This window comes from Schistocerca cancellata, chromosome 6 (genome assembly GCF_023864275.1).
Source record: "Schistocerca cancellata isolate TAMUIC-IGC-003103 chromosome 6, iqSchCanc2.1, whole genome shotgun sequence".
In the NCBI taxonomy this organism is placed as follows: Eukaryota; Metazoa; Arthropoda; class Insecta; order Orthoptera; family Acrididae; genus Schistocerca; species Schistocerca cancellata.
Genome location: NC_064631.1, coordinates 442,962,231 through 442,990,014, shown reverse-complemented (window position 1 = coordinate 442,990,014; position 27,784 = coordinate 442,962,231). Strand labels below are relative to the sequence as shown.

Genomic DNA, 27,784 nt, shown 5'->3' with positions numbered 1-27,784 from the left:
GGGGAAGAGGAAACGGAGAATGAAAGGAAAGCGGGAGACGGAAGGGGAGGAAGAAGTATACAGGGAGAGGCGGAGAAGGAAGACGACAGAGGAAGGAGATGGACTTAGTGCGGTGAGGAGGAGATAGAGGAGGGAGGAAGAGGTGGACAGAGGGTGGAGCAGCACATGGCAAGAGAGAGGGAGAGGAGTTGATGTTGATGTGTTGCGAGAGGGGGAGGAGCAGATGGATAGGGAAAGGGGCAGCAGAAGATGCACAGACAGGGTAGAGGGGGGAGGCAGACAGACAGAGGGGGTGAATGAGATGGACAGAGTGAGGGGAAGAGATGGGCAGAGAGGGCAGCAAGGAGGAGATGCATTAACACTATATTGGAATAAATACATGCTCGTCAAACGTCGGATACTTAGATAGTTCACTTCTTTAGTGCAGCAGTTACGCTCTGTGACAGGCCCTAAAGCGTTTGATTTGCACCACAAATTGTGTGCTGCATGCTGTCAGTTGTGATAATGATATATGATCCTGTGTTATATGTTTGAAAAATGGTAAAAAAGTCATCTGTCTAACAGAGTGCAGTGGACAACAAAACAGAATCACCTTTCCAAAACGAGCGATATGGTGCTATGGTTAGCACACTGGACTCGCATTCCGGAGGACGACGGTTTAAATCCACGTCCATCGTGACTTAGGGTTTCCGCGATACCCCTCAACCACTCCAGGCAAATGCTGGGATGGTTCCTTTTAAAGGGCACAACTGATTTTCTTCCCCATTCTTGAAACAACCCAAGCTTGTGCTCCGTCTCTAACGATCTCGCCGTCGACAGGACGTTAAACCCTAGTCTTTCTTCCCTTTTCTGGAGTTTTTAAATACTCCTCTGAACAGAAATAAATTCGTACTCAAGTTGGGAAGGGACTCAGCGAAATTGGGTACAAGATGACTCCAGCCGTAAAAGTGTGCGATCGTACGCTGCTTCGTTCTGAAATCATTGCAGCGCCTGCATCTGCAGGGTGTCATTTCACGCACTAATGCAGACATTGACAAAGTATTTCGACACGACACGATATTCAGAAGGAGGCTTAATCATACCGTAAAGCACCACCGACAAATTCGATGTACAAATTCAGTCTATTTAAATACTTTCAGGAGTTTCAGAACAGCTCAATAGTGCTTCCACGTTTTCTCTGCACCGCTACGGCATTATGCCACAAATGTCGGTCACGGCAGTATACCTACTACTCGGCGATCGCAGCTTTCACACAGCTGTATCCATCAGGGTAACGGTATTCTGTGCCAACTCAGCGCTTACACCAAAAAATAACGCTTCCATTTAATAACACACTAAATTATCCAATTTTAACACATTAAAGAAAACTGAACCTTTCACTTCAGGCTGACGCAGATATCCAAGTTACACGTCGTGGGGGAAAAAAAAGGAAGCTAGAACTTAGTGGTGAAGGAGTTATGAAGGAGAAGCTAAAAAGTTGAACACGAAGAGCTACATAAAGTCAATGAGGTGAACCGCGTTTCGGTACTACACAAAGTCTCCTGGTGCATGATATCTGTGGATTTTGAAACATCGATCCAGTACGAGTGACCTGAAGATTTGCAGATAATTTTCGACAGTTTACACTACCTGTCGTCATTACACAATTCAGCGATAGTTTGTTTAGTAAACTTTTATTGGTACGACTGATTTATTGAGTCCCTGGTACAAAAACCCGTGTTACAATTTGAAGGACAATACTAGTCCCTTTTGGAAACTTTCCATAGTTTGATACAATCAGGAAAAGGGCCACGAATTTCAAAGATTTATTCACACCAGTTGCTCTACTCACTAAGTGATGTCATCAAAATATTAGAATTCAATACTAAGCAAATACCATCCACTACACCGACTATGGTAGAGTGCTCGATTACTGCATACAAGATATTTAGTTCCCATACATAGCACTGTACAGATACTTTTTTAATATCACTTTGGTTCAGTAGTAAGCTTAAGGAAAACGACTTAAATGCCTCATTGTCTCACTTGCTTTGCACCTATTCAAAGCGGTAAACTTATAATTCTTTGAACCAATTCACTCACTTGATTGCAACAGGAGTTGAAAGACAACTGAAATATTTCATAAATTTTACCGAAAGAAAAAGAATGTATCCTCTACGGAAGACCTGCCGAATGTGAGACAAAATTCTTGGATTATCGAGTTATCGAGACATACGATTTTCATTTATTAACCACACTTAACCAGACTGGTTAAATTTCTTCGGTAGGTCATAGAATACCTTTCTTCTGCGAGTAGCGTACAGTGATCTTTGTACTGCCTGGACGTAGGCGTGTCTAGAGGCTCCTGTCATCTGCATGGTTCGCCATCTTGTAGTTAGGAAAAAACATTTCCGTCGGTCTATACGTGATAAAGAAGTATCTATTAATTTCGGGCTTTGAACTTTATATCAGCATGCGATGTAAAAAGGCTAATGTGGGAGCAGAATCGAAAATTACTTTCATTTTGCGGTCTCATGAGATTTCGTGGCAGCCATTTTGTAATTAGGTAAGAAACTGAATATTACATTTTTGGCCAGGACTATCAGGCAGGCCGGCCGGAGTGGCCGAGCGGTTCTAGGCGCTACAGTCTGGAACCGCGCGACCGCTACGGTCGCAGGTTCGAATCCTGCCTCGGGCATGGATGTGCGTGATGTCCTTAGGTTAGTTAGGTTTAAGTAGTTCTAAGTTCTAAGGGACTGATGACCTCAGCAGTTAAGTCCCTTAGTGCTCAGAGCCATTTTTGAACTATCAGGCAGCTGGAACTCGACATCCAGATAGTATAGAAATCAATGGTCGCGCATATCAATTATTGATCGCAATTTCTATTTGAAACTATAAACTTAATAACAACTGGAAATAATTTTACTTCCATAAGCATTGAAATGTTTTAAAAAGCGCGGAATAATTAATTTAGTAGAAAAAAAAAGAAAAAGAAAAAAAAAGGATAAGTACTGGAAATCAACGTATGTAATTTATAACGAACTACTAGTGTTGAAGAGGGGCCCCGTATGTGTAGATGAGATCAAAGAAGGATCTTATATTTGTCAACGACAAGGTATTGCAGGATTCCTTAATATGTATTTTCTTTCAGAAATGTGTTGTTCTACCTAACAGAGACGGACGAATTCACGAACATAAAGAATGCTAGGTTATGAGAAATTCACACGGATTCTGTCTGAGTTACGTAATATGATAACGTATCCTGGATACCAACGAAGGAGTAAGATGTCAGGCTGCGCACTGTATAGGCTAGCTTAACCAGGACAACGAATGCTGTAGAAACGTGGATGTTGGTGCTAGAAAAGCATAAATTGGTGAAGCAGCAGCCCTGATCAGCGGTAAATGTTGCAGAGACGAATTGCAGATCAGCTATAGACGAGAAATGCCATCGTATCTGATGTCCTTAGGCGGATTCGTGCTGCCAGCGGCATTTCGTTCTAATGAATGGCTGCAACAGCTGTAAATCTGTTCATTGTCCTTTACAGATTTTTCACGTAGGAATACACAGGGAAGAGTAATTTATCCTGACTACGTAATCTACTCATTTTCTGCTTAGAAAACAAAATTTACTCTGCGTCTTAACATGGTGCAGGCCTTCTGATAGATGTCACTTTAGCACATTGTCAGTTTCATTTCTTGCTCAGTCAGCCGTGCTAGGCTAGACTACCACCGTCCACCCTCTCGTTCCAGTAAAATCGTAAGAAATCACGCATAAATGTAATTGGGTCAGTGATCAATATCTCTGCACATTACTAACTGTGTTCATAATCCCATAGACGGGACGCGTATTAATTTCTGTAAATATAGAAGCGATATTTGAAGTATGTATTTTGTCTTTACAGTTAGGATCTGTTTAATATGCAGGATGATTCAGCTTTCATTACCGATGTCGTTTCATTCAGTCCGGACTGTTATGCCAGGCCTTCAAAAATCAAACGTGAGATTTTCACATTCTCTCGCTCGCTACGCCCGAATACGAGTGCTGCAGAAAAAATGAACATGACCTTTTTGTAGGAAGTTGAATGCTTCGAGTTATTCTGCAAAAACGTACCAAAACGACGTTCAAACGCCCTTCTAGTACTTTGGTTGCTAGTACTTTGTTTGCGGCGGTCCTCCATACCACTGTAGAAAAATTTCAGACTACACGAATTGTTCCCCATATTCGACCGTTTTGTCTCTATTGATTGGGCTATTACGCCACCAGCATAGTCGGCTATTTCGTTCACAGTGGTAATTTGAACGTGCCGGTGAGTATACAGAAAAAGAAACGACTTTTATAAACATTTCGCTAAAGCTAATTATGTTGGTAACTCGATCCAAATTAAACCCTTACAAGCATAGTAGTTTCGTAGTCAAAAGGCCTGACGAATTGTTTATTTTACGCTGTTAAAATATACAAAATTCTTAGGCAAAATTTTAACAAACGTCAGTTTTACAACTTGTAAGTACTCTACTAAGTCGGTGGCGTAATTATACCAGTCAATGAAGACCAAAAAAATGTCGAATATGGGAAATACTTCATGTAGTTGCAAATTTTTGTGCAGTGGGAGGACGGAGTGCCATAAACAATGTACTAGGAATCCTGATTTATCGTTGGGGGGGGGGGGGGAGGGGGCGGGGTTAGTGTAGGAGTGGGGGTACATTTGAAGGCCACTTTCTTATGTTTTTCTCGAATAAATCGAAAACTACGAACTGTAGCGCAAACATACGTCAGTACAAAATTTAGCTACATTAAATTTCCTACCAGAAAGCCCTGTTCATTTTCTTTCTGTAGAACGAACAGTTTTGTACTGAGTCAGCAGTTTCCCACAGAACTTACCGGAGACATACGCAGCACTTGCGCAACACAGAGGATGTCCCTTCACGTGCGTATGTTTGCGCACCGGGCAATTTATGTGGACACCTAGACAGCGAGAGCACGTACCTGTGTCGGGCGGACCTGGGGCTGTCGTGCCCGCTGCAGACTTGTGACTGGCAGAGCCCCTCCTCGGGCGGCCGCGAAGGAGGCGGCTCCCTACAGCAGGTGGCAGGTGTCCAAGGACGACCGGCTGCCGACTGCCGTACAGCGGGTCCCCCACGGCGGGCTCGCCGACCTCAGAGGCTGTCGGGCCACTTCTGACGCAACAGTCGCACTTCGCTCGCCCATTTCTTCGCGGCGAAGAAGGGGAGCTTAAACGCGTCGCCGAAACTGTGATCGTTAGGGATGAAACACCAGCGCAGCTGCAAAATGATTGGTAAGGGAATCATCCGCGTCTTGTCGAAGAGGTGTGCCGACATTTGCCACGCCGGACATTTGCCACGGTTTTACCTGCTCCGAAGGGTTGGGTCGCTTGTCACCCCCTCCTCCTCCTCATCGCTGTCGCGCAGTAGAGGTACTTACTGAGCCTTTCCATTGTTTTACTTAACATAGGACAAGAATCTGGATTTTCCGCCACATTTCTAGAGAAACTTTCGTTGTGGAAATTATTAAATGCATCTCGCATTGAAATCCGCTCCAAATTTCGAGCCTCAGTAAAACTTCGCCAATCTTGGAGATTTTGCGTTCGTCTAAATTATACGTGCCTTTTTCGGTGCTCCTGCAGCAGCTTTCTGTCGTGTTTTGTGTACCATAAGGGATCAGTTTCGTCTCTTATTAATTTATTTGGTATGAATCTCTCGAGTGCTGTTGATACTATTTCTTTGAGGTGAAGCCACATATGGTCTTCACTTACATAGTTTGGAAGTATTGGAGACTGTCTCTTAGAAAGACGGCAAACGAATTTTTAGCTGTTATTATAAATAGATATATTTCACGTTTAGTTTTGGTGAATTTCTTTGTTATGGAATTGAGCCTCGCTACGACTGTGTGTTCGCTAATCCCTGTATCCGTCGTGAGGCTCAGGAATATTTGTGGCTAAGAGGTCAAGTGTGTTTTCGTAACCACTTACAATTTGAATGGCCTCGTGAACTACTTGTTCAAAATAATTTTAAGAAAAGCATTTAGAACAATTACGGAAGTTGTTTTCTATCTACAATATAGTCTGATAATGTATTTTTGTCAACATACAGAAGGTAGATTGAAGTCACTGCCAACTATAGTTGTATGAGTAGCGTACCTATTTGTGATGAGACTCAAGTTTTCTTTGAACTGTTCAGCAACTGTTTGATCTGAGACCAGGGGTCGGTAAAAGGAACCAGTTATTAATGTAGTCCGGTTGTCGAATATAACCTCTGTCCATACTAAGTCACAGGAACTATCTGCTTCAATGTCACTTATGAGCTGAAACACACATTACATTATTTTTCCTTGAGTTGTGTTTCTTGTTTCTGTGGTAGAGCAGATCTTTACAATTACGGATTTTCCCTCCAAAACCTAGGATGCTTCCTCTATGACCCTGTAAATACCAGAGCTAAACAATGTAGAATAATAACGTACGTTACAAGCATAGCATTCTGTATTACTTCATTTCCTTATTGCTAACATTTTAAAATTGTGTAACGTCCCCTTAGAAGAATTGTATACAACACTGTGCTTAAAGTGACACAATATTTTTAGTGCAACGCAATCTGACTTTCAAAAATCCCTGCAAAAGAATGGCCCTGACTAACATTAACCTATACGTTTCACAAATCACTTACCTCACCAAAAATCTTCCTTACTCGAACTACTGCAATACAGCGAGCGCCACTACTGCCAGCTAAATAAAAGATTCAAACTACGGAAGGCACTAACTACTGATAGGGATAGTTAGCAAATGAAAGACTTTAATATAGAACAAACAATGTATTTACCTTAATATCATCACAAGTCATAATATATGTAGTTTCAAAACTCCGCCATCTCTCTCCTCACATCCACCACTGCTGGCGGCTCACCTCTAACTGTGCAACGCTACGCGCTGTTCACATCCAGCTGCCGCTGCCCAACACTACAATGGCAGACAACAATGCAAACTAGCCACAGACTGCACACAGCACAGCCAGTGATTTTCATACAGAGCGCTACGTAACGTTGCCAATAAGAAAACATAAACAGCCTACTTACATAGTCCCCATGCTCCCCACAAAAAATTTTACAAATTGTTTTGGGCAGTGGCCTATAATGATTTGAAAATTTTTTTGATAATTACAATAACAAAGATATCAAATGCACACACTTATTTATACAATGTTGGTCAAAAGCTAAACTTTTCTCACAGTCCATAAAGACAGTCCAGATTGTTCATCACAGTAAAATTTCAGTGGTTTTTTTTTTTTCAAAGTCTGAGCAGTAAAAGACAATGCACACGGAAGTAGTGGATTTCCATGCAGTCTTGAGGAAGTAGTGTTGTCCTTCCAACTGAAAGACAGTGCTGACTCTTGACATGCTGACAGGTAATGGTCCACAACAGAGCAAACCCACAGCAGAGTCATTCGACGTTTTGAAGAGGATTGGTAGGTAGGTCATCACAGAGCAGACCCACTGTAGTCCTGGTAGAGAGTATGGTATTGGTGTTGGTGGGCCACCAAAGGTGCAGACCCACTGTAGTCCATGTAGAGACGGCCAACAGCCATCTGCTGTGACTGTGCAGGTGCACAATCACCATTGAAGAGAGAAGATAGCAAGCCCATAAACCATCACTTGTGCACGCACAAAGTTTTTGGAATTGTCCTTAGAAGTCTTGCAGACAATATAGCAAGTCCATAAACCACCACTTGTCCACTCAAGAAATTTTTGGAATTGTCCTTAGAACCAGCAATGCTGTTATCCAGTCCCTTGCTGAATTATCAACACACGTGCAAACACTAACAGTCCCAACTTCTCACATATTGTGCATTACTATGACCAACAGAAATGTGTGCAGTGAAATGAATGCTTACAAGTTACTTAATTTGATGAACTGGTGTCAATCAGCCTACTTACAATTGTATGTCGACTTTAGATGACATGTCAGTCATAGATGTTCTTATCTCTATTTAGTGATCGTATTTTCAATCATGTTTTGAACATTGTCCCGCTACACATTATTAACTAATGTTTCTCCGCAAGGGATATCGGATTTAAGAGAGTAAATTAATATGGAGTATGTCGTTCTTCTTTTCAAACATTCACATTCCCACTTCTTCTTTCCTTATTGAATTTTGGGCATGCAGTTGTAGTAACTAAAGTAGGCACAAATGCAGTGATCAGAAAGAAATGATTAGCGTACATTCGCATTCTCTTTACAACGTTCCTTTCTTGATGCTCCCCTGCCGATGGACAGTTTCTATCGCGATCAGTAAGCGTGAAAGGAAGCTACCGTACAGAGAAATGGATCTATATTTACACTTGGCAGAACTAAATACATACTGACATAATCGTTGGTATTGCTTTCGTTTCCCAAAAGTTATAAATATTTCGATTTCGGAAAAGAAGCTCTGTATTTCGCCAAGATGTCGAAGAAGATCCCTTACGTACTGGTCGCATCGAGTAAGATGTGGAGACGGCGGTTTGAAAGCGGACAGAAGTATTACGAGGAAGGACATCCCTTACCTGAGGGATCGCTATCTGGCGAAGGGGCAAGTGTGGCAAATGTCCGGCGTGGCAAATGTCCGGCGTGGCAAATGTCCGGCATTCGTCGAAGAAACCAGTTCGGTATTTAACTTGAGAGGTTTATGGGAACCACGGAAAACCCAACGCTGTTTGCCTGCACAGAGATCTGAAGCCCGATCCTCCAGAATTTGAGACTAATGCATCAGTGGCTAAGACGCTTTGCACGGTTACGAAGTTTGTGGCGGTAGCACTAGGCCGACCTCTCATATCCTTCGGTTGCGTGCTATTCTTGGGAGGATGTGGTTTCACGATGAACTGCCCACAGGAACATTGGCGCACCGACTAGAAGTCATCGGCGGAGGGACAAGCCACACGAATATGAGGCCTGAATAATTATCCCAGTAATGTTTGCTACTTGTTGTACTGAGTCGGCAGTTGTAGCCTCTCCCCGATGTTATTCAATCTGTATATTAAGCAAGCAGTGAAGGAAACAAAAGAAAAATTCGGAGTAGGAATTAAAATCTATGGAGAAGAAATAAAAACTTTGAGGTTCGCCGATGACATTGTAATTCTGTCAGAGGCAGCAAAGGACCTTGAAGATCAAATGAACGGAATGGATAGTGTCTTGAAAGGAGGATATAAGATGAACATCAACAAAAGCAAAACGAGGATAATGGAATGTAGTCAAATTAAGTCGGGTGATGCTGAGGGCATTAGATTAGGAAATGGGACACTTAAAGTAGTAAAGAAGTTTTGCTATTTGGGGAGTAAAATAACTGATGATGGTCGAAGTAGAGAGGATGTAAAATGTAGACTGGCAATGGCAAGGAAAGCGTTTCTGAAGAAGAGAAATTTGTTAACATCGAGTATAGGTTTAAGTGTCAGGAAGTCGTTTCTGAAAGTATTTGTATGGAGTGTAGCCATGTATGGAAGTGAAACATGGACGATAAATAGTTTAGATAAGAAGAGAAAAGAAGCTTTCGAAATGTGGTGCTACAGAAGAATGCTGAAGATTAGATGGGTAGATCACATAACTAATGAGGAGTTACTGAATAGGATTGGGGAGAAGAGAAGTTTGTGGCACAACTTGACAAGAAGAAGGGATCGGTTGGTAGGACATGTTCTGAGGCATCAAGGGATCACCAATTTAATATTGGAGGGCAGTGTGGAGGGTAAAAATCGCAGAGGGAGACCAAGAGATGACTACACAGATTCAGAAAAATAAAGGTTTCAGTAGGTACTGGGAGATGAAGAGGCTTGCACAGGATAGAGTAGCATGGAGAGCTGCATCAAACCAGTCTCAGGACTGAAGACCACAACAACAACAACATTTGCTACTTCCCAGTAGTAACCAAACCGTGATTTAATAACTATGCCTGACTGCTTAGAAACTGGCTAGGGTGGACGGAACTATTACGAGCCTTCAACAAAAATCACCACTTTCTAAGAGTAACTCACTTACACGGTGCAAAGTGTCGTAGCCACTGATGTGCTAATCTCCCATTCTGCAGTATCGGGCTTCAGATCTCCGTCCAGGCAAAAAGCGCTGGGTTTTCCTCGATTTCCGTAAACCTCTAAAGTAAAATACCGAGATGATTTCTTTGGCAAGACACAACTGACTAATTTAAAAATCGTAAGTATCCCCATAAGGACAATTATACTCAATCTTGACTTCAAATTGACTCGCAAATCATCACCTCAATCCATCAGAACTTCACTAAAGCCTCTACTACAGATCACAGTTACCATAAATTAAAGTCAACACAAATAAATTCTTTTGGATTACACTGAAGCGCCAAAGAAACTGGTCTAGGCATGCATATTCAAAAACAGAGATACGTAAATAGGCAAAATACGGCGCTGCCGTCGACAACGCCTATATAAGACAAGTGTCTGGAGCAATTGTTAAATCGGTTACTACTGCTACAATGGCAGGTTATCAAGATTTAAGTGAGTTTGAACGCGGTGTTATAGTCGCCCGCATCTCGTGGTCGTGCGGTAGCGTTCTCGCTTCCCACGCCCGGGTTCCCGGGTTCGATTCCTGGTGGGGTCAGGGATTTTCTCTGCCTCGTGATGGCTGGGTGTTGTGTGCTGTCCTTAGGTTAGTTAGGTTTAAGTAGTTCTAAGTTCTAGGGGACTGATGACCATAGACGTTAAGTCCCATAGTGCTCAGAGCCATTTGAACCATTTTGTTATAGTCGGCACACCAGCGATGGGACACAGCATCACAGTTATGAAGTGGGGATTTTCTCATAAGACCATTTCACGAGTGTACCGTGAGTATCAGGATACCGGTAAAACATGAAGTCTCCGACATCGCTGCGGCCGGAGAAAGATCCTGCAAGAAACAACGACGACTGAAGAGAATCGTTCAAAGTGACAGAAGTGCAACCCTTCCGCAAATTGCTGCAGATTTCAGTGGTGGGCCATCAACAAGTGTCAGCGTGCGAACCATTCAACGAATCATCATCGCTATGGCCTTTCAGAACCGAAGGCCCACTCATGTGCCCTTGATGACTGCACGACGCAAAGTTTAACGCCTCGCCTGGGCCCGTCAACACCGACATTGGAGTGTTGATGACTGGAAACACGTTGCCTGGTCGGACGAGTCATGTTTCAAATTATATCGAGCGGATCGACGTGCACGGTTATGGAGGTAACCTCATGAATCCGTGGCCCCTGCATATCAGCAAGGGACTGTTCACGCTTGTGGAGGCTCTGTAATGGCGTGGAGCGCGAGCAGTTGGAGTGATATGGGACCTCTGATTCGTCTAGATATGACTCTGACAGGTGACGCCTACGTAAGCATCCTGTCTGATCAACTGCATCCATTCATGTCCGTTGTGCATTCCGATGGACTTAGCAATTCCATCAGGACAATGCGGCACACCACACGTCAAGAACTGCTACAGAGTTGCACCAGGGACACTTTTCTGAGTTTAAACACTTCCGCTGGCCACCAAACTCCCCAGACATGAACATTATTGAGCATATCTGGGCAGTCTTGCAACGTGTTCATCAAAAGAGATCTCCACCCCCTCGTACTATTACGTATTTATGGACAGCCCTGCAGGATTCATGCTGTCAAATCCCTCCAGCTCTACTTCAGACATTACTCGAGTCCACGCCACGTCATGTTGCGGCACTTCTGCGTGCTCGCGGGGGTCCTACAAGATATTAGGCAAGTGTATCAGTTTCTTTGGCTCTTTAGTATGTTTACCAACATTATGGCCAGCATCCGAGCACCTTACAATGCATACATTGCCGTCCGTGGTCTTCACACACAGAAGAATCATGTCTGGCCTTTTGCAATGCCCAGGGGACAATCATAAATAGCGTTGATTTCAGTGCAATTATTGTCTTTGAATAAAAGACTCATTTCTGATCATCTCAATGTGTATTCCGTTCAGTCACCTTCTGTACTATACTGTAGGACTTCTTTATGTAGGGGCCAAGTTTCATCGAGCTACGCTACTTGTCAGTGACACATCGTACGAAAGTTACTTTCGTCTTTAGGTTTTGTACACCAGTGCGGTTTACAACTCGGCAATAGGTCAACGTAGAAGCTCTTTGTATGAGGTAATACTCGACAAAGACTAAGCAGCAGTTGTTGATCGAAAATTAAGTTACAGAAACGGTCAGCAAAGAATAGAAAATATTGCGGTAACTATGTCGTACTATAACAAAAGTGCAATTTACTGTCCAGCCTATAACCTGATCACCGAGAAGAAGTTAATGTTCTATAATAATGGGAGAAGAAAGTCGCAGAGGAGAAATCAATAATGCCTTCACTTGAAAGCATTAATCGGAATACTGGGAATCTTAAAGGTGGGCGATCTAGCATTATTTAAAACAGTAACCTTGTCAAAAGCGGGTTTCCTTCGGATTGTCTAAATTGTTATACTCAAGGTTAAAATACCGAGGATTTCCTTCGGATTGTCTAAATTGTTATACTCAAGGTTAAAATACCGAGAGTACCAATTAAGCCCTCCATCGCAAGGACGTTGAGTGGTAGTTTGTTTTCATTTGACTTGTATAGTCGGCCTTCACATTTTCGTTTCAACTGCCGTGGCAATCGGGAGCTCGCCATTTTCATGCAGCACTTGTTATATGCTCATAATTACTGCGCTTACGCAATCAGCTAACGATCTCTGTTATTCAGATTACGAATTAAATAACCATGACATTGTGCTGGATTGGCCATTTCCTTATTCGTCTGCCAAGTACTAAGACTATCGGCCGTTATGTGAATCATTTTCGTTAATCATTTGAAAATCGTAAACCTATGACGAGGCCTTTGACTAACGCAATGAGCTGCCTAGTCCTGCCAAGACTATAGCCATCAGGCTGTTGACGACAACAAAGAAAAATGTCTGTTGATCCACCATGGACAGAGGACATCAGCTGGTTAAGTAACTGTCAAATCAACAGTCGTTATTTTATTTTCTTTTACCAACAACCGTAGTCAGTTGCTATCAAGTATTCGAATGCAGCACTTGTGAAACGGTTTGAATTCACGACATCCAGGGATATATGGCACTGTATGACAATATCGTTTATTTTGAGAGATGCATATGGGGCCTGAAGATGGCATAGTGGAATGCCGAAACTGGTAGTCAAAATAAAATAACATCTCAGTTACACGGCTATTGGTGAATTTCATTGATGTTGACAGAAACGAAAAATGGTTTATGGCTCCTGGAGGCCAGTGTTACCACCACAATCATTATCGTGCGTTGCAAAAGTTACGTTTAACGAGTTTACAAGAACGCTAACCGACACCACAGTGTCGCCTTAGTCTAAGTGAAAGAAATTTTCGTACGACGTCTGTCACAGTTCGTGATAATTTTAGAACCTATTCGCCTTAGTCACCATATATGGCCGGTTTCAGTTATATATCAGATAATGTAGTAGCTGAAAGTATGTTAGGTTTCTTAGCTGAAGACTGGGAACAACACCTGCACTCTGCTAGATAGGTACAAAAAAATACTTATACAAAGTGTTGGTACCACAGTTATTAGCCTATACGCAAGCTAAATTCAGCTCTGGCCCGTTGTCCCTCTCTGGAAAGCTAGCAGTTTACGAACGGAAAATATTATTTATTGCAAAATTTAAGAAAAATCATATAAAACTTTTGTTTATAAGCTGATACACAAAATTTCGGGTTCTTTTCGGAATAGGAGGTTACCTCTTATGGATAGGAATTCTGTTAATGACATTTATATACAAAGTGTGGGAAAGCTTTTTTATCCCTTTTCCTTAAGAATGTTATTTACTCAGCAGAATGACTGAGAGCGGTGCCTACTCAACTTGAATAACTGCAGGCCGGAGTGGCCGTGCGGTTCTAGGCGCTGCAGTCCTGCCTCGGGCATGGATGTGTGTGGTGTCCTTAGGTTAGTTAGGTTTAATTAGTTCTAAGTTCTAGGCGAATGATGACCTCAGAAGTTAAGTCGCATAGTGCTCAGAGCCATTTGAACCATTTGAACCTTGAATAATTGTCCGACTGAATTTTTCTAATTACAGGTCGAGGCTGTCACGTGAGAAATGTAATGGAGTGACGTGAATGAAGTATGTTATTTCTAATGGAGGAAAGATAGGGCTCGCCCACACTGTAGCGCACAGTACCGTGAGCTGCGATGACTGCAGTCTGCATCGTTTGGCGCTGAAAAATAACAAAACTATCTCTTTCTATCTGGATTGACCTTTTCCAATCGAACTCTCACTACAATTTGATGAAGTCAAGGACTCCTATCTGCCCCCAGTCTAACTTTTGGCGTGGTACACCGGTCAGATAACCAGTCCATCACGATGCCACTCAATGTTCGCTCACAGGCGCTAACTAATACTCTGTCTGTGTTCACACCACACATTAAGTGTCGCGGCCAACACGGTGAACAAACACTTAATCGCGAGTGACGCAATATGGAGTATCACTCCGATTCGCTAGCAACAGAAGTGCTTTCTCAGTGCAGTAATAAGTAGAGACTTTATTCCTAACTCTCTGCATACACACATGAGTGCACTTGCTCCTGCTATATGTTCCTGCTACAAGAGCGTCACCGGAACGACTTCCCTCCATGCAAAAAGCGAAAGGGTATATAGTGAGAATGGCTAAGCCGACCAATCCGGAAATATATAGCATGTCCGTTAGGCGTTTACAGTCCACTTGTAAGAACTCTGAAACTGGGCACGAGGTCCATCCATAAAATCTGTATGGTGGGGCTCTCCCAATAATACAGCGGGGTTCGCTTTTAAGGTGAACACACAGGCCATTTTCCCTTTTCTCTGGCAAAAACTGTTTTGGTCTGTGGGCTGTCGGCCGGCCGGTGCAGCTGTGTGCCTACCCACCCTCCTACGGACTTTCCAGTGGGCTGGTTGCCTCCGCCAAACAAAAACTCCTGTGGCCATCGTGTCCCTGAATGTTTGTGTACTCCAACCTCAACTTTTTAATCTCGGTGTGCAATTGCGATTTATTTATTAGATTTTCATATCAATTAAATGGAAATATGTAAAATTAATTCTACCTTATCGAGTTTGAGCTCCAATGAAACGTCTTGATACGCAGAATACGATGGTGAGGTCGGAATATGTAAGAAATGAAGGTCGGGAGACCACGCCACCTTAGACGCTTGTGGCTTTTCAAGCTTGAAATGTGGGTAATGTCTTGTTTTCTTAACTTCTTGCAATATGAATGGGGTGTTTCATGCAGAAGTAAAAAGTCGAGGTAAGATATGCGCAAAGATGGACAACTTTAAACCGTGCAGAAGAACCATCAAACTCAGTATGTGATTCAATATCACAAATTTACTCTGAAATTTGTAGATGTGAAGTGAGTCTACTACTCTTTAGATTTGAAATAAAGTGTGAGCTATTCTAGTGATTTTATCTGGTCAGAGTAACTTATATGAAAGTTTGTCTTCAGTCCACCAGAACAGTTAAAAACATTTTACATCAAACAACAGTCCAGTCAAACGAGGCATATGTACATTACATTGCCTTGTGGGGCTTCTGAAATTAAGATGATTGTCTTATTTAATATATTCCTATTACTGAAAACGAAAATTTACAAGTGAAGGATACATCGCGAAAAAAGGGGTTACAAAACGTAATGTTATGGAAGTTGCCCTTTTATTTTAATGTCAAGGGCGCAGTACACTCGTTGTCTAAAATGTAACGGCTTCAGAACAATGGGACTGTAAGTACGAGGGCGTGGCGAAAAGAAATGCCTCCAAATTTTGTATTCTCTTCTCAGGATCAGTTGAGGTATTACATATGTATATTACTCAGCAGATCAGTTTGCTGACACATGGAGCGCCCTTTCCTGCACTATGACAATGGCAGACCACATACAAGTACTGCGGCATCTACAACACCCCGACACTTCGGGTTCAGTGTCATCGATCATCCTCCATACAGTCCCAAATCGCCCCAACCGACTTTCAACTGTTTCTGAAACTTAAAGAACACCATCGAGGACATCACTTTGACGGTGATGAGACGGTGCAAGCAGAGGTGTGGCTCCATCAGCAATGTCAAACATTCTACACTGACGGTATCAACAAACTTGTTTCTCGTTGGAAGAAATATGTTCGTCACCAGGGTGACTATGTTGAGAAATAATTATGTAGACATGGAGACTAAATATGTAGAATAATAATGAAGTTCCCTTTAGTTCAGAAGTCTTAACAGTTTTCACACAGAAAATTCGGAGGCATTACGTTTTAGTACACCCTCGTATTTAAACTTCTGAATGACATAGTACAAAGGATGGATCACAATAAACTGAAATTCTACTGTGGAAAATTTGTTTCCCCCTACTTAGGTTCCAGTGCCGACTTGGACTTCTCTCTCTTAGAGTGTAGAATGTGGATACGAGGTTGCAGATTCTGCGCAAAATATAAGTTCGTCGTATTCGATGGACAGGGTCAATTTGAATAAAAAAGTTTTGGGTATTTTATTTGTTTTAATATTTCATGAACACGCGGCCTAGTATCCAAAATGGTACTATGAAACTTGACACTGGCCGTGGGAGACTACGAACTGAAATTAGCGACTGGCACGGGCAGGAAGTTTATGATCACATCCACAAGTTTGTACAGCTGAGGAAGACGAAGGAATAACAACTGAACGATCTCGCTTTCCTTAATACGTTCTGGGGACCATGACATTGAATCAAAGTTTCTCTGGCTGCAACCACATTTCAGGGTAGAAAAGCAAGTAATGCTTTCAAACGTGCTAGCCTTTCACTCCTGAGGGAAAGTATCCATTCCACATTTAATTCTAACAACAGGTCGGTACTCGGAAAAAATCTATGGCTAGCATTCACGTTATCGATAACTGACTGGCACAATGTCGACAAAATACGGTACATGCAAACCTGCACGACGAGTGAAGCAGAAAAGAGCTGCCACCAGAGGAAATTTATGGAGCTCTCAAAGGTGAAAATAAGTACTGAGCTAGCACTGAATACGTCACCTAATGGTGAATTTCAGCCTGTGAAATCCGCAAAGCAACTAAAGATGTACTGTCCATGGGTTTCAATATTTCGGCAACGGTAAAAACTTTCTAATGCCAAGATAACACAAACATTTCTTTATTTATAACCGACCGGTTTCGACAGACTTTTCTGTCATCTTCAGGCCTTCAAAAATTTATTTTACAAAATGTGTTAATTTTGAATAGGACCTCACGCCTTGTTACCATGCAGATAAAATGTAGCACTAATATCAAGGTTTGTCATAAACAACACATCTAAGATCAAGAAGCAACTCGCGCACATGGCCATGTCCATTCAAGTAACGCTCCCAGATCATTGTTACGTCATTGTATACAGTGTTTTTATGACATGGCCATGTCCACAAGGTGCTTCTTGATTTTAAATGTTTTCTTGATGACAAACCTTTACATTATGTGCTACATTTTATCTGTATGGCAACGTGACGTGAAGCCCAACTCAAAATGAACACATTTTATAAAATTAATTTTTGAGGAAAAGAAGATGACAGCAAAGTCTGCTGATACCGGCTTTTTGTAAATAAAGAAATATTTATGCGATCTTGGCATTAGAGAGCTTTTACGAAGTAAAACAGATCGTTCCTACTAATTTGTCAGCATGAGGAAATTTAATCAAGTTCTGTAAAACCCAACGCTCACCAGAACAGGGCATTATACAATCCTCGATGTGTCGTTCCGAAAACTGTCGAAAATGGAAGCAGATGACATCCGGCAAGAAACAGAGCCCAGCAGCATGCAAAGACTCCAAAGCTGAATATTTCACTTGAAGAAAGATTCCCTTAGTGTACTCTGGAATAACAAAGATATTATAACTTGACAGGCAGACAATAGGAAAGCCACAATATTAATGGACACTATCATATGTATCCAAAATCATCGAATTTCTTAATGATCCTATGGACAAAGAACTTAAAAGTGACCCCAGAGCGAAGATCGTTAGACAGACGCAAACTCTAATTAAGAATTGTAGGCTCAATATTGATGCAGTTAAGGGGCTCATATGGAAATTTCCAGTGCCGCCAAGAATATATAGGATACGAAAGATACACAAGGATGGATGCCCTCTAAGATCGATCGTCAATGGAATCAACTCTCCCATACATGTATGACATGCCGAAACATCTGGCCCACAAACACCGCTTGTTTGACCACACGGAGTCTTAGGTAAACGATTCTACATATTTGACCCAGCTCATAGTGGATCACTAAATATTAGCTGCTTATCTAATGGTCAGCTTCAACACAAAATCTCTGTTTACTAATGTGCCAATAGCTGAAACCATTAACATCCCACAGGATTAAGTACCTCCAGATGTCTATGACTTGGTGCAATTGTGCTTGTCCTCAACATACTTTAGTTAGCAGGGCAAATTTTATGAGCTGGCAGACTGAGTAGCAATAGACTCCTCCCTCTAACCCGTAGTTGCTGATGTATTAGTGGAAGCATTCGAACAGACAGCAGTGAGATCTGTGCAGCCCATATTTTTGGCTGAGGTATATGGATGACACGTTTGTCATAAGGCCGCATGGGAAAGCAGAACTACGCAGATTTCATCCACACCGAAACAGCTTACATAAGAACATACAGTTCATGCTAGAAATAGAAAACAATGGAGCGATTCGTTTTCTGGATGTAGAAGTCTACAGAAAATCCAGTGGCGAAGTAGAACACAAAGTCTATAGCATGCACACCACATTTTGAATCAAACTACCATCCAGCACAAAAGACTACTGTACAACGTATGCTGACACCTCGAGCACACCGAAGTAGGCCGGCCGGGATGGCCGAGCGGTTCTAGGCTCCACAGTCTGAAACCGCGCGACCACAGCGGTCGCAGGCTCGAATCCTGCCTCGGGCATGGATGTGTGTGATGTCCTTAGGTTAGTTAGGTTTAAGTAGTTCTAAGTTGTAGGGGACTGATGATCTCAGAAGTTAAGTCCCATAGTGTTCAGAGCCATTTTGAACCACATCGAAGTAGCGACGCTGACAACCTCCAACATGAACCGAACGAGCTCCGGACAACATACCATATATATAGTTCTAGCAACAAGAACATAAACAAGCTATATGTTGCAACGATGATAAAACAGGCAAAGGAAGAGAAAAACCTCTTCCTATTCCCGATTACCTTGCGCGAGAGGCAACAGCGACCATGTAGGCAAGGTGCTACAAGTTACCATCGGTCTTGTAGCCAACGATCCCATCCTATTTGGCTGCGTGTGTTCATCAGCCAGCAATCACACATACCCCAGCTCAACCGTATAAACAAGCAACCACAAGAGGCCTGCCATGCAGTATCAACATCTCTTTGCAGGGAACTTCTCCCTCCCTCCCTCCCCCACCCGCCTTCCCGGCGGAGTCAGGGAGTTACACCTGCTTCGAGATGACTGGGTGTTTGTGTTGTCCTCGTCATTTCATCATCATTCCTGAAAGAGGTGAGATTGGACTGAGCAAAGGTTGGGAATTTGTACGCAGTTGAGCGCCCCACAAACCAAACATCATCATCATTATCCCCCCCCCCCCAACTCCCTCATGCGTTCGAAGAGCCGACTCGCTGTTGCCTAACAATCACATATTAGAGTAGCAGAGGCAACAGACTACCGTACAGACACCTCTCCACAGCAATTTCGAAATTGGCCCTTGGCACCCGAGAATGTGATGTCGGTTAGCCACCTGACAAGCGAAATAGACAATATGTATGGGGAGACCATAACTAGAATCCTTTACTAAAACTACTAACTGGCTGAACTGGGGATACCACCCTCCCACCATTCTCCACATACAATTACGTGATCCCTTATGCTAATGTTGCATTGATATATGCCCCACTAAAGCTCTACAAATCCCTCAAAATCCTTGATGTCGTGCGTTCTAAGTCACTTTACTCGTCCGTTTTCCTTCCCCTGTTTAAGTCCTCTACTATCTGATCAAATTCCTACCCCTTCTCGCCCACGTCAAACACCTCTGCCTATCCTACACTACGTGTAATCTGCTTTGCGATAATCATAATGCTTCCCTTCTAATCAGCCGTCCTGGTACACTGCTGCCTCTTTACAAAAACATCCATCATCCCTATACCTAGACAAATTCCATCTTCTATCCCAATGGTAGTTCAACCGACTCCCTCACCCAGAACACGAGATCCACCCCCATATTGATCTGTCCTACCAACTATTACTCTTACCCAACTACTCCACTAGACATCATTGCTCCCCTCTCCTCTTCCCTCTCCATCGCTCCTCATCCCTTTCCTCTTGATACCTCTACTTCCCTGTCTCCTGTCTGCCTACTTTCCACCCCAGCACCCACCTACCTTCATATCCATAGTTTACTGCCAAACAGGTCTCTTTTGTATTCATATCCCCACCCGTCAAGCCTACGGAACATATCTCTCTTCCCCGTATCCTTCCCTCCCAGTACGTACCTTTCAGATTTTAAGTTAGAGTGCAGTGCTTTTTTTTTTTTAGAACATTCTCATCTTTCTGTGATAAGTTTCATAGTTTCATATATATGCCAACTCCGCATTTGTAAACATTGCACTGACTGCAAAACCACGTTTGTGATGAACACTAACCTGTTGATGCTATGTACTGATGTGCTTGATGCTAGTACTGTAGAGCAATGAGTTGCATGTCAACACAAGCACCGAAGTCAACATTACCTTCCTTCAATTGGGCCAACTGGTGGTGAATCAAGGAAGTACAGTACATACTGACGAAACTAAAATGAGCTCTAACATGGAAAGTAAGCGTTTCCGGACACATGTCCACATAACATATTTTCTTTCTTTGTGTGTGCGGAATGTTTCCTTAAAGTGTGTGTGCGTGTGTGTGTGCGTGTGTGTGTGTTGTGTGTGTTTTAACTTCTAGCCCCATGATTGAAAATTCTAAGAAAAAAAATTGTGTAATAAAATGGAACACCTACAGCCGTCCTTTTGTTATTTTTTTATAGGTCTTCCAGTTCCGGGGCTTCAGTACAGCACCATAAGACCTTAACTGACACTGAGGGGGTTAGCTCCAATCGTGTGCACGATTCATCACCTTTAACAATTGTGATGTGCCTCCAACATCGTCTCTTCATCTCTTTTGTTCGTTGTTGGAATTCGCTCTGCGGCCGACAGTTACGATCACCTCCTCAACTGTTGCGACTTTTTTTCATCATGAGCTTTGAGCTTATGCTAATTTGTTTTATACTACGCAAATGCATGAAAATAATAGCGAAAATGAGCAGCAAAATGGTCGCCTACTTCCAGTATGCAAAGCGAACTTTGAACTTCAGATTAACGTAAAACGTACAAAAAATTTAGCGCTGAACTGCACAGCTTTTGTTTCCACCGCTATAGTCACCGTGTGGATAACAGCTAACTGCGAACATCGCCCTTACCGTGTATACCTGTCAATAATCTTATTATTCTGATCCAGGTGTAGTGGATATTCGTTACATGCCCCTCCTTCAATCAAACTGATACTAAGCTGGTACGACTGTCCGGTCCGTGTAGAGGGGACTGGAAGCGAGTTCGATTTAAGAAGATGGTTTTTTTTATAGGTAATCGGGTGGGGGGTGGAGAAAGGAGGACGGGGGAAGGCAGAAGGCGGGGGGGGGGAGGGGAAGGGCAGTTACTCTACGTTCCTCTCCGCTGGGTGCGTTCGTCTGTTACTAAATCGCTATCTGGAAAGCAAAGTTCTGTTGCAGGTTGCCTATCTAACGGCTTTTAGGGGCAACAAAATTTGACTTAGAATATTTTGCGTAATTATTGACCGATTTTAAAAGTTTGTGATGTTGTCATAATCTACTAATTAAGAGGTGTAATCTTATGTTAGAAAGTTAACATAATATTATAAATATTAAAGTCACAAACTTCTCTTAAGGCAGCGAACGCATTCATCCCGTGTTTGAGAAGTAGAGCACATAGCTATTTCCAACAAACTTGACACATAATTTCAAACTCCTACGAAACTTTCTGCCGCTGGCACCCATACAAAATAAGCAAAGGAAACACTTTATCGCTTACTGCATATTTGCTGTTCAAGCAGACAAACTTCAGCATGAGACATGGCGTTTTAATTTATTATATTTATACCAGCGACTCTATTCGCAACACAATTTGCAGACAGTATCCACATATATAAATGAAAGTAACTGCAAAATTATATCATTGTACAACACATAAATTTGGAGCTATGACATCAGGAACATTGAGATAGATAGAAAACTAGCTTTTGCTTAAAATGGAGTGCAAATTATCCACAGTATATACATCCAGTATTTCATAATGAGAGGACTTAGCAACTTTAAAAAAAATTGAGCTTAATTTCAAACCATTTCTAAAATTTTTCTCACTTACATGGTTAAAGTCAAATATTTAACACATTAACTCATGTCTAAAGTAATCAAATGTGTGAAGCTGTTTTGCATATGGTCGTTCGATTGTTTAAGGAATCGTGGGTTCAGTGGTGAGTGTGCTAATATCCAGATAAACGGAGAAGACAAGTCAACAAATAAGACGCACAGTCAAGGAGCTCAAAACACAATAACATGACCTGATGACCTGAACGCTCCATGTCTAGCGTCGAAGACATCAACCATGGCAGGTGTAAGTGGTTAGTACTCCCACTAACGTAGCCGGCAAGTTTTATATAGCCTACTCTAACAATGACATGTCAGAAGGACGCTGTGGTAAGATTCTCCTTTATTATAAGACTTATTACCGCCTATTGTTCGTCGTACAGTCATACCTTGGACAGTTGTAAGACAGTATCTGCTAGCACATCCACAAAAGTGATGCACCGTGTCTTGTAACAGGAAAAAGTGGCCATTCATCACAGTAGCGTAACGACGTTTCCGCTTCAGTGTAACAGACGATGATATTGGGTACACTACTGCATCGTTCTGCACTAAACACGTGAAAAGCGTGCTATGAGGCACTTCTGACATTTGATTGTATTCTGCAGTAAACTGAACCGAAAGTTACCTCCAATGCTGCTTTACGGAACTGTAAGCTACCGTGTGCATTTTAAGGATTTGGCATGGACACTACGTAATTTACGAGTGCCTTATGCATTATTACTTCGCATCAGCAGGTGGATGTTACGCAGTCGCATATTACAAAATTATTCGAATATGGTGTCGACCAATTGCACGTGTCGTATGAATGTCAGATGACATGCGACACCCAATACAAGTGTTCATTCATCGCAGTCATCCACTATGTGCGTTCATTCTTCGCAGCAGTTGGCATAATACTTCAACTGACCATTATGATTTAAGACGACTTCAGTAGAAAGTAAAACACTTCCAAAATCGGACGACGTGCTTCTGAGTACACTCGCTAAATTATTTTCCGCTGTGTAGGTACTTCAGTTATTCGAAATGATTGCTGTAGTGAACGATATCTTTCCGAAGGAGACATCGATCTTACAATTCACAAACTGTACCGCAAAATAAAAATTTGAAATTATTTAACGAACTAAAGTAATTTATTAAAATTGTATAACCATTCCTTAAAAACACTTAATCGTATATACCTCCAATAATTTAACAGTTATGTAGATACTATTTTGTAGTTACGTCACATCTAACAATATTAGTACATGTAATGGGTTCCGGAAGGCATGAATGATTTCTTGGAGTCTTCGAGATCTCATCAGTGAGACGCATACGTGGACACTTGACTAAAACTTCTAATGGTCCTTTCGAAAACGCAAATACTGCAGTTAGTCTGATGAAATTACAAGAAACAAACAGCTAAAAATAATTCTTATCGTTCTACTGGTCTTTTGTGGAGGACACTATTACTTTTTCTGAATGCTGTCCGATAACGTAGCTCACTAATAAACATTCAGAATAATGAGACTATTAAGACGGCAATAAAGAATGCGAACCATACGTAATTATTTTTCTCTCCAAATATTTCTCATTTCCCTGCTCTGCAGGCACTTCGAACACGAGGGTAGCCTCGTTAATAACAGAGATACGGTCGACTAATTTCTAATTAGGTGCTGCTAAATGTAGAAGTAACCGGTTCTCCTCGCCTTAAACTGAATGGCTAACACTTCATCTATAATCTGTAATCCTGATAAAACGCCATCTATTGAATTATTAAGTTATATTCTAAGAAAATGTGAACATGCCTCTGATTTTATTTCTTGTTTTCTCAACAGAGCTTATTACAATATGCAAAGAAAGTATAGTCCTCGCTGTTTTACAGCCACTTCACTGGAGTCTATTTCAAGCTCATATTTTTTTTTAAACCCTGTCTTTTGACACTGCCTGGCAGATTAAAAATGCGTGCCAGCCCGGAACTCGAAACAGGTACCTTCGCCTTTCGCGGGAAAGTGCTCTACCGACTGAGCTGTCCAAGGACGACTCACGAACCGTCTTCACAGCTTTGCTGTCACCATTTGCAATCGTAGAAGTTTCGAAGGTAGGAAAGATACTTGCGGAAGCAAAGCTGTGTGGACGGGTCGTGATAGCACAGTTGGCAGCTTATTCAAAATTCAAATGGCTCTGAGCACTATGGGACTTAGAATCTGAGGTCATCAGTCCCCTAGAACTTTTTTCTTAAAATTCTTTATTCAATTATTTCTTACATCGTAACCCACCACCTGATACATTAGTGGGTCTTAAATATACATTACATTTAATTAGTATTAGCAGCATTTTTACTTCTATTTCTAGGTATTAGTGTGCTTACTTGCTACAGGAAATGAAGAGTTAGTTTCTTAATGGGTAAGATCTAATGTCTACACTTAGCTAACTAATCTAGGGGCTACTTCCTGCAGCGTTACACGCGTGCCAGTTGTATATAAACCTACTGTATGGCCGTGCCCACTGAGCTAATCCCAGTGAGCATGCCCCTGGCATTGGGCTGGCCTTTTAGAAGATCGCTGCAGGTTCTGTTAGGGGTCTTCTATCTACTATCTACTTAAAGGTTAAATAATTACTAAGTCACTATCGGTGCGCAGTTGTCAAATTCGGGTGTTAGCGCTCCCTCCCCCTGTTCCAGAGCGTGGCGGATTCCTACCGTCACGGCGATTGGCCAGTCCACGCCCCGGCGGAATGGGATGAGTCGCCTTGAATCATGTCATGTCTGGTAGTTCATACATTTTCCCTTAGGTATTCTCGCAGAAGCTTTGCTGATAACTCGCTGGCAAGGCGGTTTATTATGTCGAATGTGGTAGGATCTCTGATTAACTGATATGTGTCGTTGTGAAGAGGCTGGTTTCTTAGATCACTGGCTACGTCATCGAAGACAGGGCACTCATAGATCACGTGATCCGGAGTACCCCGCTCGGCTCCGCAGTCACACGAGGTGGTAGCCCTTTTCCCGAATCGGCAAAGATATGCCGGATACGGTCCATGACCTGTGAGGAAGTGCAACAGTCCCTTACTCGGTTGGAAATGCGAAAGTTGGAGTCGTTCTTTGATGTTTGGGAGCAGCTGGTAAGTCCTTCGGCCTGTTGTCTCTGCGTCCCAGAGTTCTTGCCATAGCTCTTCTCCTCTCCTCTTAATTGAAAACTTGTCCCCCACCCGCACTCCCAAGATGCTCTCAGTCTTTTCTACATCTCCCCTTTTCACCCAATACCAGTCTGCCTGTTCCTGGATTTTGATGTCCAGGGGACACACGCCCATGAGTGTTAGTAGTGCCCGTCCCGGAGATGTTCTGTAGAAGCATGTTGCGTTGCGCCCTCCTCACAGACATAGCGGGCACGACCCTCGTGAGCCTGTGTGCCCACACTCCGGATCCGTAACCTACGATAGAAACAAGAATGGTGTTATGGTACAACTTTATGCGTTCTGGTGGAAGATGAAATCTGCTATGTCCTATCATGATCAAACTGTTTAGGGCTTCTAGTGATCTTTGTGTAGCTGTTTCGATATGTTTGGCAAAGTTCCACCTTTCATCAATTATTACTCCTAGATACCGGGCCTCACGAGCTGAATCACCGGTGAGCCCTCGATTCTTACCGTTGGATTCCTGGCCAATTGGCCTTTCAGTAATAGATATGTCGACTTGTTAGGCGTAATAGTCATTCTCGTGTTCTGGCACCACTGTGTAAGGATTGCTAGTGCTGTATTGATTTTGGGTTCGAGGTCTTCGCGACTTCGGCCGCCAACCAGCAGAAGGAGGTCGTCAGCGTAAGCTATCGCCTCTAGCACATCCACACTGTTCTCCAAGCTCTCCAGGAGAGGCTCCATATTTATACCCCAAAAGAGTGGCCCCAGGACAGAGCCCTGTGGACACCCCTTCGTGATTTTCTTACCAATTCGCCCGCTAGGGGACGATAGCCAGACCTCTTTTTCCATACAATAGCTCCTAAGACCGCCGTATAGCGGCCCTGGACACTCCTTCTCCCGCAGGCAGGAGAAGAGCGAAGGCCACCACAGGATGTCAAAGGCGCCACTGATGTCCACCATGATGCCAACTATGTACTTGTGCGGAGACGACCCACAGACCTCGGACGCGAGGGCAATTGCGTCACACGCAGATCGCCCCTGCCGAAAACCGAATTGTCTGTCACTCATCCCGCACAGTACTCGGTGTGCTGTCAGTCTGTCAGCTAGTAACCTCTCCAGCAATTTGCCTAACAGGTCCAACAGACAGATAGGTCTATAGGACTTTGCTTCTATAGGGCCTTTGTCCTGCCATTTTTTGATAATTACGACGTTGGCCTGTTTCCAGATTGTGGGGAATGTTCTGAAGCGCAGGACCTCGTTGTAAATTCTCACTAAAGGTGTCACCAATTGAGGAGCGAGATATTGCACCACCTCCGCGATGATGCCGTCTGGTCCTGGGGCCTTTCCTTTCTTTAGTGATTTTATGTGGGCTGCCACTTCCTCTTCTGAGAAAGGGTACACCATGGTGTTATTCTGGTAGTCTGCCTGCATAGCCTGCCTAATTAGGCGTTGTTCTTCTGTGTCCTCTTCCTCTTTATCATCATGGAGGAGTGAGTGGAGGAGGACGTCAGCAGTTTCCTGCCAAGACCCAGTCATCCGGTTTCCATCCCTGATAGTGGAGAGCAGCATTGGCGACCTAATTTTTTCTCTTACTATTTTGTAGGGAGTGCCCCAGGGATCCATAGCCAATTGGTTGTGCATGTATTTTTTCCAGCTTTCCAACCTGACTGCTCGCAGTTCCTTCTGAAACTGCTCTTTGGCTTCCCTGTATATTTGTAGCCATCTTTGTCTTTCTTCCCCTCCTCGCCCTCCTGACAGACTGACGCATCTGCCCTAGCTCCGCAGACCATGGTGATGGAGAAGCCGCAACGGCTCTCCTCCTGGTTGGTACAGCAGCCTTTACCGCCCTGGTAAGAGCGCCCACCAGATCTTCGGCGTGTTTGTTGATATCATCGTCATCCTCTGGCCATGTCGGAGAGTCAAACTCTCTTGCATGGCGCTCCCAGTTGGTCCTGTTGTAGTTTAGTTGTACTTCCCACCCTATGTCCCAGTGGCACTCCAGATCCGAGATTGTAAATGTGATCAAGTTGTGATCGCTGGTTGTGTCTCCGTCAGTAACAATCCAATTTTGTACATTGGCAGCGATGTTGGCTGCCATCATCGTGATGTCAATGTTGGTTCCATCTCCTCCACCTCCTGTGTAGGTGGGGGGGTTTCCTGGTCTATTGGCAATGAGAAGTTGTAGAGACATGATAGTCTCTTCCAGCTTGCCTCCTCTTTCATCTCGAGTGCCACTGTGACACAGGGGGGATTTGGCGTTCACGTCCGCCACCACAACTGCC

General features: G+C 43.0%; 1 protein-coding gene across 1 annotated transcript in view; it reads right to left on the bottom strand.

Moving 5' to 3' along the window:
* LOC126088377 (cytochrome P450 4C1-like) overlaps positions 1 to 27,784 on the bottom strand; it is a 322,897-nt gene that overhangs the window by 283,087 nt on the left and 12,026 nt on the right. Inside the window, exon 2 of the mRNA XM_049906516.1 lies at positions 4,964 to 5,094. Coding sequence (XP_049762473.1) covers positions 4,964 to 5,094 — 131 coding nt within the window. The remainder of the gene's footprint in view (positions 1 to 4,963; positions 5,095 to 27,784) is intronic.